Source organism: Felis catus, chromosome D2 (assembly GCF_018350175.1).
Source record: "Felis catus isolate Fca126 chromosome D2, F.catus_Fca126_mat1.0, whole genome shotgun sequence".
Classification (NCBI taxonomy): domain Eukaryota; kingdom Metazoa; phylum Chordata; class Mammalia; order Carnivora; family Felidae; genus Felis; species Felis catus.
In genome coordinates, this window is record NC_058378.1 from 15,264,756 (window position 1) to 15,281,723 (window position 16,968).

Consider the following 16,968-nt stretch of genomic DNA (forward strand, 5'->3'; position numbering starts at 1 on the left):
TGTAGCTAGAATTCATTCATTTTGACTGGTTTGAAGATTTCCAGTCCGAATCAATACTGAATATACTGGATCAATACACAGTAGTTTGGGCATCTGTTCCCTGTTCATGGATACTGAGGCCAATCCCAGGTTTTCACTATCACAAACCACGCTTCAGTGAACAACCAAAACTTCCCCGGGCACACGTGGGTGTCCCTCAAGAATATATAAGTAGAAGTTAAACAGCTGAGTTGTAAACCTCTTCGATGGCATACGATTCAGAACAGATTTCCAATACATACATCTAAATTCCCTGTTTCCCTTGAGTAATAACGGTGGTAATGATAATCTCTAGTATCACTCACCTACTAGAATACATTTCAGGTTAGAATACATTCAGGATATTAAGAAACTTTGCGTAGGTTAATGTAACGTATTTATTTACTATCTATCATGTGCTGAGTACTCTGTTCAATGCCGTGGATGAAAATGACCAAGAATAAGATAGTGTAGCTGACTAATATATTATCTAGCAGAAATGGCAAACCAAGAAGTCAGACTCAGCGCCAGCTGAGTGTGGGATGCTGTGACACACAGCTTATCTGGTGCATCTGGGTGAGGGGAGGGAGCTACAAAGGATTCACAGTCAAGGAGCCAGCAACTGTGAGGTGGGGTGAGAAGCTAAGGAGGGAACAATATTCTGGACGCACAAGAGCATGTATCTGGAGACCGAAGGTCAAGAGTGTGGTGGCATCAGAGGAACTGAATGGAATTCAGGACAGTTGGGACACAGTGAGGCTACATATGGAAGGACAAAGGAAATTAATAAGGGAAAGAAATTGGCCGCTGAAGAAGGATGCTCAGATTTGCATTGTAGAAGGGCCACTCGAAGTGAGGGGACCAATTGGGGGAGCAAGACTGGACGCAGGGCAACCAGGTGGGATGCTGTTGCAGTGACGCAGGTGGTAAAGCAAGGACAACAGGGATTAGGGGAGGGATTCCCACTGATGGTCTCTGTCACACAGGAGACCACCAGAAACATCTTCAAAGCCCTCGGAGGCCGGGTACCAATGAGAACAGTAATCTGTCCGTCACAGAAAGAAGAAAGCAGAATGAAGGAAGATCGGGTGGGGGTGAGGGGTGGGTTCTGACTTCGGTGTTTGGTTGGAAAATGGTGCCAAGATCCACGTCTAGCCCCTTTTAAAAACTTGTCCACAAGATCCCAGACCCCTAGCCTAAGGACCTTAAGGTCCGTTCTAAGGACCTTAAGAAAAGAGACTGTCGTAATTATCTTTGTATCCCAGGACTCTAATACTGCTCCCAGCACACAGTACATAGTCAGTACATGTTTGCTGGGAAAACACAAAACAGAACAACCTTGAAACTCACAACAGTTTCCCCATGGACACGGTTTTAAGTTGTACGTATTTTTTAGAAAACAATTTGCACGTTGGGGAGACCCTGTGACATGCCTGGGAGTGATTCCCAATTCAGTAAGACAACAGTAGACCTAAGCTTCTCAAAGACAGAATCTGGGCATGCGATGTCTTGGTGTCACGCACAGTATTATAAAAACCAGGTCAAGAAATGTTTATGCATGGGGCGCCTGGGTGGCTCAGTCAGTCAAGCGTCCAACTTCAGCTCAGGTCACGATCTCGCGGTCTGTGAGTTCGAGCCCCGCGTCGGGCTCTGCACTGACAGCTCAGAGCCTGGAGCCTGTTTCAGATTCTGTGTCTCCCTCTCTCTCTGACCCTCCCCCGTTCATGCTTTGTCTTTCTCTGTCTCAAAATAAATAAACGTTAAAAAAAAAAAAAAGAAATGTTTATGCACATATATTCAAACCACAGCTTGTTATTCCCTCTTTGCACTTGGGTTGACCATAGGCCTTTAGTATTACAGTCAATATAAAAGTCTAGACATGTAATACAGAGCCTCTCTGCCTAAGTCCAAGTTACTCTAGCATGAAGGAATGATTCTCAGCCATGTTTTAATGTTGTAAATTTGAATCAGCAAGTGGGCTCTTTATTTAGCAAAGCATTACTGCCCTCTTAAAAAAGAATTCTACTATTTTAGAATCACAAATGTATGAGGTATAAAAATTCCTTCCTGGACAACTGCATGGCTTTGTAAAGGTTATCAAAAACTTGCGATGTTGTACTTTAGCCCAGACATTTCTTGCACATACAAACAGAACTTAACCCTCGGATAATTATACACTTTGGACGGGCAGAGTAAGGCTTGATTCATCAAAATGCTCAAGTACTACAAAAGGGTCTTCAAAAAATTAGTGCTGAACCTATAGCACAGAACCATGCTGTAAAGTTGGGGTTCTTAGGGGCCGTGAAGTCACTGTGTCACCAAAGGAGACCATGCTAATTGCATTCACTTCCCAACCAGTCTGCCTTCCAATTGGGTATACCTTTACTTCTCCTAGTTCACTGTGTATGTGGTGGCATAAATGCAGCCTCAGGTATGTTTCACATAGATGTTTATTTAGTGCTTCTTAAAATAAACAAACCATGGGGCGCCTGGGTGGCTCAGTCGGTTAAGCGTCCGACTTCAGCTCAGGTCACGATCTCGCGGTCCGTGAGTTCGAGCCCCGCGTCGGGCTCTGGGCTGATGGCTCAGAGCCTGGAGCCTGCTTCCGATTCTGTGTCTCCCTCTCTCTCTGCCCCTCCCCCGTTCATGCTCTGTCTCTCTCTGTCCCAAAAATAAATAAATGTTAAAAAAAAAATAATTAAAAAAAAAAATAAACAAGCCAACCGGAACTTAACTCATCATACTAAAAGGTTCAAAAATTATACTTTCCCAGTTTCTCTAGCAAAGTACTGCTTTGGAGATAAAAGGGTGTGTGTGTGTGTGTGTGTGTGTGTGTGTGTGTGTGTGTGTGTGTGTCTGGGGGGGGTGTCTAGCATAAGAAAGGCTTTAAAAGATATAGTCAAAAACTTTAAAAAGACACCTTTGTGACAACTGTGACATTTATAGAGTACTACATGACATCAAGGAATTACTGTTACTTTTTGAGATAATAATGGCAAGAAAGTTATTTCTAAAATTCTTACCAGTTAGAGATGCCTGTTTTAAGATTTAAGGGTAAAAGGACATGAATTGAGGATTTAAAGTATTCCATTTTTTTTTAAAAAAAAGATGATAATGGGACTAAGAGATGTACAAAATGACAAAATACTGACAGTTACTAAAGCTGGTTAATTTATACCAAGGACTCAGTATGCTGTTCTCTCTTCTTTTTTTTTTTTTTTACTTTTGAAAATTTCCCTAACAAAAGATTGTTTCTTTTCCAACGATACATTTTGAGGACACTTCTGTTTTGCTTCGTTTTAGCAGGAAGGTAAGAATCAGTAACTATTCACGTCTGAAAATCTTTTACAATAGTGCTAACCGTGTTCTTGACTCATGTTTTCCATAATCCTCGCAAATGTGGGTATCTTCTGCAATGACTGTATCTCTCTCACCTTTTCCTTTGTTCTCAGTTCATCAAACATTTGCTGAATTTCTAGCTTCCAGTCATCTTGCATGGAATGAAAAGATTCCTGAGGCAGATCAGTCATAACTGCCTTTTCAATAGCAGTCAGTTGTTCAAGGATTAAGGGAAATGATGGACGAATGTGAGGGTCTTGCTGCCAGCACTCTAAAATAAACAAGAACCACATTAATTCCGTTTCTTAGCACAGCCCAGATTTTCAGCCCATGCTGACGGTGTCTACTGAAGATCTGAAAAATCAACTGATGATGATTTTGAAAATTGTATTTTACACAGCATCCAGGTCAGTGGCACGTGTACAACATTCGCTGTTAGGTAAGGCTCTTGTGGTTTCTCTTATACGACATGAATACTGGATGTGTGCGCTCCATGCTTCACCATGAACTGTGTGTATCAGGGGCCTAAGCTGCCCGGCTGGTGATTTACAGGTACGGAGTTCTAGAACTTGGCCCAAGAAACCCGAAATCTCTAAAATGTTATAGTCACGTGAGAGGTTCTAAGAAATGGCCTCGTAATGAAGGAAGGTACTGCCTACAAAAGGAGTCAGTTAATTTTTAAAAGCTAAACATCAAATAGATAAGGTCATGGCAAAACCACGCCGGTTAAGATCATAAAACATTTTTGATCATTAGGTGGAATTTAAAATAGCAGAATGGAGCCAACTAAATTCTGTCTTTGAACTTTAGTGCTGTACTTGGTGAAAACTTTATTACCATTCGGTTGGATTTTGTACATAAATGAGTCACTGATAAAACCGGATTGTTTTTTAAAAAGTGACTTAATCCATCAATGCTTTACCTGATGTCTCAGATTGAAGACAAGGTTTCGGATTCATAAAATGGTACAGTTGCTTAAAAGCATCTGAAAATTAGAATCACTGCTGTACCCAAAGTGTCCAAAAGTACCCTTTTGGATACAAAATGCACAGATGTTCTCCTGAGCGGTTCCCCTTGCCTCCACAGACCCACAGAAACAGGGGGGGCACAGATACCTTTCATGAGCTTGGCAAACGGCTCAGGGCAGGTAGAAGGAATGGGCAAAGTGAGCTTATTGACGGCTACTCCGTAAGCCACGGCAAGCCCATCGATGCCACGGTAGGGGACTTCTCCCGTGAGCAGCTCCCACAGCAGGACTCCATAGCTGGAAAGCAAAATTGCCATGGAGTTAAATGGGTCAAAGGGTGTCTTTTTCTTCCAAACACAAGGGGTGGGATAAATGCATCTGGGCCCTCATTCAGCCCCGACTAAAAATCTTCCCTTCTGGGACGCCTGGGTGGCTCAGTCAGTAGAGCGTTGGACTTCCTTAATTTTATTTATTTATTTTTTTAACAACTGATCTCCCATTTTATTTAAGTTGTTATTTATTTTGAGAGAGAGAGAGAGAGAGAGAGAGGGAGAGAGAGAGAGAATCCCAAGCAGGCTCTGACCGTCAGCACACAGCTCAATGTGGGCTCGAACCCATGAACTGTGTGAGTTTATGACCTGAGTGAAAATCAAGACTCGGACGCTTAACGGACTGAGCCACTCAGGTACCCGTAGCGTCAGACTCTTGATTTTGGTTCAGGTCATGATCTCATGGTTTGTGGGTTCGAGCCCCATGTGGAGCTCCACGCTGGCTATGGATCCTGCTTCAGATTCTGTCTCTCCCTCTCTCTCTGCCCCCACCCTCCCTCATGCACTCTCTCTCTTAAAAAAAAAAAAAAAAAAAAAAAAAAAAGACCCTTCTCTTCCAACAAACCCTTTAGTGGCACGTATTCCAAGGTGCGAGGTGGGGTCTTCCAGTGAACCCCCTGTTTAAACACACACAGGTACACACCTTCCCAGAAATCAGTTATGCATTAATTACAGGAATTAAAACTATATAATGAATAGGAAGCATAGAAGCAGTACATAACAGAACTAAATGGATCCAGAACCAAGCCACACTTTGATGTGGTGTTTTGACGTTTCTCCTTCTATCTCATTTTTCCACACCGGGATTAAACCTCTTGAGGACTGTCAGGTCACTGAAGACATTAGCCCCACAGAAATCTCATGTTATGCACCATAGGACTTAGATAGAACCATGTTGACTATTTTTAAATGGTTGTTTTGAAATTGTTCATCTTTCTGCCTCTCCCTTTATATCTTAAGAGTTGTGTTCCTGGGGCACCTGGGTGGCTCAGTCGGTTGAGCGTCCGACTTCGGCTCAGGACACGATCTCACGGTTCCTGAGTTCGAGCCCCGCGTCAGGCTCTGGGCTGATGGCTCAGAGCCTGGAGCCTGCTTCCGATTCTGTGTCTCCCTCTCTCTCTGCCCCTCCCCCATTCATGCTCTGTCTCTCTCTGTCTCAAAAATAAATAAACATTAAAAAAATTAAAAAAAAAAGAGTTGTGTTCCTAATATTTCTACCATATTGCTTAAAAGTAATGGACAAAAAACCGAAAAAAATCAGCATGGGCCTCCCAGTGCCCACTAGTGGGACAAAACATCACTTTTTTGTAACTCTGTATCCATTAGTACCTTAGTTTCCCTTTATAATCTGCAAAACATGAAGTACAAATTAGCTTTTGTTAATACATGAAATATCAGCCACTCCAGACATCCCATTTGATTTTAAATCGAAACACACAGGCAGGGAAGGGATGGTCATGTTTTTTTTTGTTTTTTTGTTTTTTTTTTAATTCTACTAACATAACAAGTACGGTCCTATTTACTTTTCTAATCTTTGAAAAAATCATTACCTTTACGTTTTAAAAAAAACCATTTGAAATTTAGAGTGGTAACTTGATTCTCATTTCTTATGTTTGTTGCTTACATATAACGTGTAGACATAGTTTTAAAGACAGCAGACAGAAGGTAGAAAAACATGCCTAAAGAAAAGACCACACAGCTCAGAACAGCACCAAAAAAGCATTTAACTTTGGCTTTGGACTTGCTTTCTGAGTCTCATTAGATTATTTTCTGATCTAAAGAGATGCGGGGGACTCAGAGCATCACAAATATAATAAAAGAAGCCCTTCATGAAGGCGTGGTCTGGAAAAAGCTGGAAACTCTCTGGACTCCAGGCTCAGATCATCCCGGATACAATAACCTCTCATTTACAGACTTCTCTGTTAGTGTCTATTGGACTCTAGACATTATACCGAAAACGTTCAGAATAAGAATGTAGCCATGGCGGAATGTGCCCAATCAATGGGGCCTTGGGCATCCTCCAGCTGACGTTCTACCAGCTCTAAGTAAAGATGTTTGAGTCCCGAGGCCCCTGAGTCCAGGGCTCCCTGAGGCCGAGGAACAGGGCACCGGTGAAAGACAATTGGATCCTGACTCAGCAGACTGGAGTCTGAGTTTCGGGAGTATCACTGCTTACTAGCTGTGTCTCCGCTCACAAAGCCCTTAACAGCTGATTGTGAATTAGCTGATCTATAAAATAATAGCGATACCTGTTCTGCCATCCCAAAGCTGTTTTATATATTGTATATATATATATATATATACTGTATATATATATATATATATATATATATATATATATACTGTTTTACATATATATACTGTATATATACTGTTTTATATTGAAAAAAGGGGAATATATAATACAGTGCTTGTAAATTATATAATGCCATAACTATTAGCAATTAAGTGGAAACCAGTATTTTCCAAAGGTAATGACCTGTTTGGTGCCTTAAAAATTATCTACATTATGGTGCATTAGCAGAGATACTTTAATTCCAAGAAGAAGTAAATTTAATTTATAGACCAATCAACAAAAATCAAGTCAGAGCAGGAGACAAAAACAAAAACCTTAAAATAACTGGAAACTGTGTAAATCCAAAGCCACGTCTTGCTATTCTCATTAGCACATAAGAAAACTAAAACAAACAAGAACAACAATATAACTTTGCTTCTTGGGAGTTTCTGCAAAGGAGTAATTCAAGACAGGTCCTTTTTCTGGAGAGCAGAGGGCTTATGTTAAGAATTGATGTCAAGAAATGGAACTATCTTTAGAATGTAATGCATATGCTTCTGTCCGCTGCAAATGGGTAGGATACAGTATAAATAAGGCTGTCTCCTGAGAGTTCAATGGCCTGATGAGCCAGAGTGATGGTAGCAGGAGTCTGGCTCCCAGGCCTGGGATGTGAGTATAATACTACTTACCAGCTTTACAACCTTGAGGAGATTTCTTAACATCTCAGTGTCCTGGTTACCTATTCTGTGGAAGTGCAGTGATCGCAGAAGATATTGTGAAAATTCAATCACAATGTCTAAGTTACTTTCTGGTGTAATAGCCAGTAAGGGGGAAGGACAGTGAGAGATGATAAATCCACTCACTAGTTAACATACTCGTCAATATGCTAGAATGCTAGTCTACTGCACAGACTTAAGTCATGTCTCTTGAATGAAATCATTTAAAAAAATTTTTTTTAGTATTTATTTATTTTTGAGAGACAGAGAGAGAGACAAAGTACGAGTGGGGGAGGTGCAGAGAGAGAGGGAGACACAGAGTCTGAAGCAGGCTCCAGGCTCCGGGCCATCAGCACAGAGCCGGACGTGGGGCTCAAACTCATGGACCGGACCATGAGATCATGACCTGAGCCGAAGTCGGACGCCTAACCGACAGAGCCACCCAGGCACCCCTGAATGAAATTATTTTTACGGGAATATTATAAAAGGAGATTCTAAGGCAAAGGAATGCGAAATTCAGAGAGGGGGCCTTCCCACCCCTCCGCATCCTGACATCCAAGGACTCAGAGTATGCTTGATGTATTAATGCATTCTGCAGGTGTGTGGGGATGTTTGGTTCCACAACTAGGTGGCTCTAGAGGTCAGCAGTTTCTAGTCCTTTCCGTAGCACTTCGTGTTTTTCTTCCTATCACCTACTTTGTTTTCAGCTGCCAACTTTTACCAGCTTAGCATCCCTCTCCCCCTTCTAGCTAGCTGCTTTTATTGAAAATCAGATCATCGAACATGTAAAACAGAGTTAGAAATAAGCAGATTTTGAGAGAAGATGTGTCCAAGAAGTATATGGACTCAAGGAGCCCTATTTTGGCTAGCTTTAGATTTTTTTCCTTTTCTTTTTGCTTATCTCTTGATTCTTCTCTGTTTACAATAGGTGAAAAGTTGCCATAAAGCATTTATACAGATAGTCCAGCATTTATACAGCTTGTAATCACACAGTTTGTAAAAGAAGTACACAAAATGGAAGGGTTATAGTCTTAAGTAATGTTACTTTGAATATAAAATTGGTCCTTGATGTATGTATCAGTTTCTAGAGTCTTGAAGTACAATCTCCCACAAGAATCACCTGTTTCCCTGAAGTATTTTGGTATTATCGTATGGCCAAAAAAACGATCGTGGGTCAATCAAGGAAAGCACATTTAATGTTTTGTAGGGAAACGTCTGCTCAGACTCCACCAGCAGAGAGTCTAATTTATTAAGTAAGGGGTGAGACTCAAACACTTGTGTTTTCCAAAAATGGTCCTAAGACACTCTGGAACCCCAATGCAGTTGATAAATTTCTGAAAGGCCATAAGTAGAACAGTTAGGTCATACTGAAAATGCAGAGGATAAGCTTTAAAGAAATTTTCTTGGAACTTCTACCAACAGACGCTCTGCCACTAACAGGATGTGTGAATCGGAGAGAGGAATTTCTGCAGCATCCAGTGATGACGGGGGAAAACAATTTTTGTTGATCCCCAATTTGGAAGTCGGATCTGAGTTCTACTCATGGTCTTGCTACCAAACAGATACAAACTCTTAGCAAGTGACCCTTCTCTCGGCCTGAGTTTTTTCTTGTGTAAAAAAACTGGAGTTTTAGTCACTTTGCAAACTACGAGGATGGCTGGAGTCAAAAAGTCCGAGAACAACAAGTGTTGGTGAGGATGTGGGGCCGTCGAGAGCCAGATACACTGATCGTGGGTGCAAATAGGTGGTTTTGGAAGTTGTCTGGGAGCTCCTCGAACGATGACCACACACGGAATTACCACATGGTGCAGTGGCTTCCTGCCTAGGTACAGACCCAAGAGAACTGAAAACCTACGTCCTCACAACTCGTCCATGAATGTTCATAGCAGCCTGATTCAGAATCGCCAAAGAGCGGAAACAACTCAAACGTTCATAGCAGCCTTATTTGGAATCACCAAAGAGCGGAAACAACTCAAGCCCAGCAACTGATTAACGGACAAACGAAATGTGGCAATCCGCCCAATGGAATATTACTTGGCAATAAAGAAGGATATCCTGACTCGTTCTCCAACTTGAACCTTGAAAACATGAGGTTAACCAAAAAAGCCAGTCACAAAGGACCACGGGGTCGTATGACTGCATCTATAGGAAATGCCCAGAATACGCAAATCTGAAGCTACAAAACATAGATTAGCAGTTGCCTGAGGCTGGGAGGGATGGGTGTGGGGAGTGATGGTTGCGCTGCGTAGGATTTCTTTTTCGGATTATGCAAATGTTCTCAAAATTGACTGTGGTGATGGATATACAATTCTATTAATATACTAAAAGCCAGTGAACTGTACAGTTTAAATGGGCAGACTGTGTGACATGCAAATTATATCTAAAACAACTGCTACAAAACAGTAAAAAATGTAGAATTTTAATGCTAGCTACAGAAGATGCCCTTTAAATAAAGGCAAGTTAGCTCTTGGGCAACGTAGCTATTAAACATACTGATTTTTCTTTGTTGTTCTATTACTGATAATGTCTTCATGCCCCAATCAGACATAGCTGAATGGAGAATCTAACTAACCTGGGATCCTATCTGGTCCAGCCCTCCATTCTCAAACTGGAAGCTTTAATCTTTAGATGCTGCAATCTATAAAATGAAGGAGCAGATCTCGATTATTTTCTCAAACTCCTTCCATGCTACTCTTGTCTGTAAATCATGAGAAATCAAAATTTTACTTAAAAAAAAGTAACAATGTACTATTCTTTACGGACGAGCCTTACAAAACCTAGGCATTACTATTAGCTCAAGTTATAATCAGTTTTAATCAAACTTCGGATTTAACGAGAAGGTTCTCCTACCAAGTTATGAAGTCATGACGATAAAAAACCTCAAGTTACCTGTTCTGTTGCGATTACATCTTGACCCAAACCATGAAATCTTCAAAAAAGGCCCGTGTTCTCTGTTATGCTCAGGTGCCGAATACTTTGGGACTCATTTAAAGGAAGCATACCAACCAGTTTCTGCAGACGTCTGCGATCGCGCGAGACCTAGTGCTCACCTCCAGATGTCACTTCCCTTAGAAAACAAGGAGGACTTGATGACTTCCGGGGCCATCCAAGCGTAAGTGCCCGCGGCGCTCATTTTGGTGGTCCTGTGCCATTCTCTCGCTAAGCCAAAGTCTGTGATCTTCAACGTTTTATTGCAGATGTTGTCATGCTCTATCTTCTCGAGCAGCAAAACTTAAAAAAAAGAAAAAAAAAAGAATCAAAGGTGGAGTGTTTTCACATTCTTCTAATTTTCTGATCCCAATGTTTCTTTGGTATTGAAGATACAACCTTCACCGCAGTCGGAAGGTAAGTAAGAAATGGGCTTGTATTTTACCACCTTGCCTTACTTCCATCACCTATGTCATAGTTGCCTGCAGTGACAAGTTGTTTATTTTTTTAATCCACAGGCACAACACAGCTTAGCACTCTTTATGAATGTTTCCTTTTATGAGAAAGTAAATGATTTCTAGGAGCAAGAAACATTTACTGAGGTATCACAGATAGGATCAGAAGTCTGTGAGAGTTCCGCCCCCCGCCCTTAAGAAAAGAATACACTGTTTTCTTCCTAGAAGGTAGGTCCTGATCTAAAGGCAGAGCCTCTACTGAATGTTTAAAAAATTTTTTTAATGTTTTTATTTATTTTTGACACAGAGCATGGGGGAGGGGGGGGATGGCAGAGAGAGAGGGAGGCACAGAATTTGAAGCAGGCTCCAGGCTCCGAGCTGTCAGCACAGAGCCTGACCCGGGTCTCAAACTCACGGACTGCGAGATCATGACCTGAGCCGAAGTCGGACACTCAACCGACTGAGCCACCCAGGTGCCCCATCTATTGAATGTATTAAAGAACACAGCAAACAGATGGACTGTCACCCTAAATCGTTACTAGCAAACACTATCTTACAGTAAATTTGCAAAATGCTTACAGGTTTTTAACTCCTAAAGATACTTGATGAACTGCGTTGCTTTACTGAAGCTCAAAATAGAGCAAAAAGTAAAAGCTTGAGATAAATATTATGCAGATGCTGCTTTTCCTAGCCCTCAGCCTCCTGTCAACATACAGAATGTACAGAGCAACTTCCAGGAGCTGAGGTCACTGCCAGAGTCGACCCCTGAGCTCTCGTGTAACAGTAGCTAAAACAAACATGCTTCTCAGTCTCTCCCCACCTGTGCCCCGTACACCCTGCCCTTTCAAGAACCCGGGGTTCTTCTCTCCCCCTGCTTGATTTCCCTCTGCCTATACCCATGCAGAAACGTTCCTGTGGTTTTCCATGTGACACTAATGTAGCTACTTACCGGGTTCCTCCTTCCCATCTGCTACAAGGGGAAGAGTTTAAACCTACTGTTTTTGCTAACTTATCTCATTCCTTAAAAACCTGCAATCTGCCTTGTAGCCCCACTGATCTTTTTCCAAAGCACCCCCTCCACCACCACCTCCACCCCCACCCCCCGCACCTTCTCCAATTCCCCTGCCACCGAATTACAATCGTCCTAACTGGCCAGGATCATGCATCTGCCAGCAGATTCACCTTCCTAAAGTGTCATAGCATTCCTTTATTTTTAAACCTTCCACACACAAACTCCCAATATAGGCAACAACGTGGATGAATCTCAAAGCCATCACGCCAAGTGAAAGCAGTTGGACATGAAAGGTGGCATACTAGGATTCCATTCGTATTCTGGAAAAGGGACAGAAATCAGATCCGTGCCTGCGGAGGCTGATGGCATAGGCTTCACTGCTAAGCTCCACGAGAGAACTTTTTGGGGTCATGCCAATTCTCTATCTTGGTGGTGGGGGTGGTCGTTGTTACGGGATGATACATATTTGTCAACTCCTTCAGAGGGTGAGTTTTACTGTATGTAAGTTACAGGGTAGTAAACCTGCATTAAACAAAAAGCAAAAACCAACTCCCATGATTCCCGATGACTCAGAGACAATGTCCACACTCCAACATGTGGGCCACCAGAGCTCTACCTCTGCGCAGCAACCTACCTTTCAAACGACATCATCTTCCTCTGTATGTGTTTCCTCCACTTAAACTCCTCATCCAGCCCCCACAGGGTTCCTCTTGGTGGAACCTTCCAAATACCTCTAAGCAAAAGAAAATTACTCCCCCACCCTTACTCACACGAACCTTGTGTTTCTATTATGGCCCTTATAAAACATAGGGTACTAGAAATATTTGTTTTCACCTCTAAGTTCTCCACTTAGACTACTAGCTCTGAGACAGCGAGTGTGTGAGTTAGAGAGTGAAAGAAAAGAGAGGGAGTGAGAGACAGAGAAAGTTGGTAGGGAGAAGAGGAAGAGGGGGACAGACACGCTCAATTCACATTCATGCTGTTATCTACACCGCGTCTGGTCTTCTTCAAGGCAGGTGCTTCACCGTTTACAGATGAACAAAACACGCACATTGTTACAGTTGCCCTTTGCAGGTGCCCTTCCCACCGAACAGAAGTAACAACAAATAAGAGAGTCCCTAACAAGTGCTGAGTTTTCCCATACCGCTTGCACACATCCATTACTTCATTCAAGCCTCACAAAAATCCCAAGAGATGGGCCTTATCAGAGGATAATTAGTGTTGAAAAAAAACACAAAGCAACAGAACGAATCCATTTAAACAGTAATCCAAATTTCAGAGTAAACAGGGCATGGTGGGGGGGGGGGGACTGTTACTCAGGTTTTACCTTGAAAACCAAAATGAAAATAAGTCCATTTCATCTTTTTTTTTTTAAAAAAGGACATTTGTGTAACATTGTTGCAACCATGTGCTAGCTCTTAAAGGGATAAAAGTAAACAAGTATGTATGGAGGTCTTTTAGAATCAACCATCCAAACAACACTGGAGACCAGCATAAGACATTCTTCTTTTTTGATTTGTGGAACATGATCACAAAGAGGACCATTTTCCCAAACAGTTACAAGAACAATGAACGTCTGCCAAGTACCTTCTATTCGTCAGATTCATTTACGGGTATTTTAATCATAAAATCCACACCCGCAGTGCAATGGGTAGAATCTATTTATTATCCGTACTTTACAGATAAGGAGGCTGAGACACAGGTGTTGGGTAATCTGTCAGGTGGCTAAAGGAGCAGCAAAGCTCCAGCAGTCTGACCCAGAGAAACACACTCCTAACTACTAACCACATTGCTCAGATGACAGCTTTTATCAATTTTTCACAAGAGCTTCCTTTATCCTTTAGAAATCTCTCTCCATTCAGGTGACCATTCTTTTCTTTCTGATCTCCTATCAGTGGCTAATGATCAACTGATCTCGGTGGAGGCGGTCTGGCGCAGTGAGGAAGAACGTGCACACTCCAGGACCAGACCGCTTGCTTTGGATTCTGCACTTTTGTTTCTTTGCCTGTCGTGGGAATGGAGGCAGTAGGTACACCATAAGGTCGCAATAAGCAAGAGGTGAGAACGTCAGATGCTAAGAGCACTGGAACATAGATAGCATTTTGTAAAGATCTCTCTCTCTCTCTCTCTCTCTCTCTCTCTCTCTCTCACACACACACACACACACACACACACACACACAGCCTTTATCAATGGGTTTGAAAGTGTTTTTAGTAACTTTTTCAAAATCACCTTCATGGACTTCAGGGAACCTCGACTCTTTTTCAAGACTTGAAATTTCACTTTGCAGTGGATTTGCATTTTATCTGCATATCATCAAATGTTTACAAAATTAAACAGTCCTAAAAGTCAAAGAGTTCATGCAAATGGAGAGAGCCAACACTAGATTTATTTTTTTAAGGGCTTTTATTTATTTTTATTAAAAAAAAATTTTTTTTTAATGTTTATTTATTTTTGAGACAGAGAGAGGCAGAGCATGAACGGGGGAGGGTCAGAGAGAGAGGGAGACACAGAATCGGAAGCAGGCTCCAGGCCATCATCAGCCCAGAGCCCGACGCGGGGCTCGAACTCACGGACTGTGAGATCGTGACCTGAGCTGAAGTCGGACGCTTAACCGACTGAGCCACCCAGGCGCCCCAAGGGCTTTTATTTTTGAGAGAGAGGAGGGGGGTGAGAGATAGAGAGAGAGCAGGTGTCGGGGGGAGGTGAGGCGCGGGGTTGGGGGGGACAGAGGATCCCAAGTGGGCTCCGTGCTGACAGCAGAGAGCCCGATGCGGGGCTCTAACTCCTGAAACATGAGATCATGACCTGATGGTGAGCAGCAAGACAAAAATTCTACCATTTCCCCTACTTTTTTTTTTTTTTTTCAACGTTTATTTATTTTTGGGACAGACAGAGACAGAGCATGAACGGGGGAGCGGCAGAGAGAGAGGGAGACACAGAATCGGAAACAGGCTCCAGGCTCTGAGCCATCAGCCCAGAGCCCGACGTGGGGCTTGAACTCCCGGACCGCAAGATCGTGACCTGGCTGAAGTAGGATGCTTAACCGACTGTGCCACCCAGGCGCCCTTTTTTTTTTTTTTTTTTTCCATTTCCCCTACTTTTAAATTCGATGTTGTACTATATAGTGAAGGATGGAAGGGTGGGGGAGAGACTCACTTCTGTTTGGAATAGCCTCTTATTCCTTCTGTCCATCTACACTGTACCTACTCTCAAGGTCCAGCTTCCAGAGGAAAATCTTCTAGAGCATCCTACAAGATAATGACCATTTCATCTTTCCAATCATCCATTATCCACATATCATGTTCTTCTGTCCATTATCTTTTCACCTGAGACTTATGGCCCTAACTTATGTGCAAAGCTACTGAATCCTAGGAAATGAATTTTATAGATTTCCCTTGTATCCCCCAATGTCACCTAACAAAGTACCCTCTACATTGAATGCTCAATAGACTAGCTGATATTAATGATAATTATCACCAGTGCTAATACGAAGACAACTGCCTACCATTTACAGAGCCTCTCCTATGTAGAGTCAGTTCATCTCTACACTATTCTAGGGAGTGGGAATCATTATCCTGAGTGTACAGTCTAGAAATGTTATCCAAGAGCACGCGCCTACAACACAGAGCCAGACCTCAGGTTCTGTCTGTGGGCTACTTCCCCAGTCTTCTGCGAAAGCTTCTACTGAGAAAGCTACTGGTTGTAAGAAGGGGGCAAAACAACCAGAAATTTCATTTTGTAGAGTGCTTAAGAGATGGGTTTTTTAATTCTCCTTCCTCCCACATCAGCTTAGGGTATATTATACTTCTCAGTCCTTATTCCCCACGAATATCAAGAAAAATAAATATCGGATCTCTTAAAACCCTCAATACTTCAACCACAGAAAGAAACCAAAAACCAAGTCAGTCAGTTACTTTATCAGCAGTATTTCATTTTTCCACTTCTAATACTACTAATTTCACTTTTAAACAATGGTTATTCTTAGCACCAAAAAGACCCCAAATTAATAATCAAAATGGCTTGCAGTTCTATAAAACATTGGCTTCTAAGACATTTTCACACATGTCTTCATTTTTATAAACATCCACATAGGAAGGCACAAGGGAGCACTGATGAAAACGGGCATAAAGATGATTGTACCTTCCCAGACCCCAGGAAGGCTTGGCAACCCTTGAGAGTAACTGAGAACAGTGAGAACCAAAAACAAAATATTTAGGGGCCACTGGGTGGCTCAGTCAGTTAAGCTTCCAACTTCCACTCAGGCCATGATCTCGTGGTTCGTGGGTTCGAGCCCCTGTTGGGCTCTGTGCTGACAGCTCGGAGCCTGGAGCCTGCTTCGGATTCTCTGTCTGCCTCTCTCTCTGCCCCTCCCCGACTTGTGCTCTGTCTGTCTCTCTCTCTCAAAATTAAATAAAATGTCAAAAAATTTAAGTATTTAAAACTGATTGTGTTCTAAGTAAATGTCAGGGCTGAATGTGCCCTGAGCAGCCTCTGTAGTGAAGGTTTGAGGGCACCTCCCCCCACCCGGCCTCCAGTCCAAAGTCTCCACGGGAGCTAAGTGCCTCCACACTTTGAACAGAAAACAAGTTAAAATAACATTCTGAATGTCAAACGTTTAGACTTCCATGAAAGGCCCATTGTTCTGGATTCTGTTTCAGAGGTGTGCAGCAGAATTCCTGAAATTCCTTATCTTTTGGGCAAAGTGACCGAAACCAAAAATAGCCAGTGTCCCGACAGGTGGACTCGGGCACCTGGCCAGGTTTCAGCCTAAGGCCTCAAGGTTGGCGGCCAGCTTCCGCTTCCTGCCATGCCCCGGGAAGGGTCTGGAACACACCAGCCAGCCACCAGAAGAATGTACGGACCAGGCGGATAAATTTTGGCCCCAGAAATGGCAAATTCTTGTTAGTAACCTAGCGACGAGCGTTT

At 42.5% G+C, this 16,968-nt stretch overlaps 1 protein-coding gene across 3 annotated transcripts in view; it reads right to left on the reverse strand.

Annotated features, from left to right (window-relative positions):
- MAP3K21 (mitogen-activated protein kinase kinase kinase 21) overlaps positions 1-16,968 on the reverse strand; it is a 66,688-nt gene that overhangs the window by 36,191 nt on the left and 13,529 nt on the right. For all 3 annotated transcript variants that reach the window (XM_011287217.3, XM_011287216.3, XR_006586900.1), the window contains exons 2-4: positions 10,695-10,875; positions 4,473-4,621; positions 3,453-3,628 (exon numbers count right to left, since the gene is read on the reverse strand). In XM_011287217.3, coding sequence (XP_011285519.3) covers positions 3,453-3,628; positions 4,473-4,621; positions 10,695-10,875 — 506 coding nt within the window. The remainder of the gene's footprint in view (positions 1-3,452; positions 3,629-4,472; positions 4,622-10,694; positions 10,876-16,968) is intronic.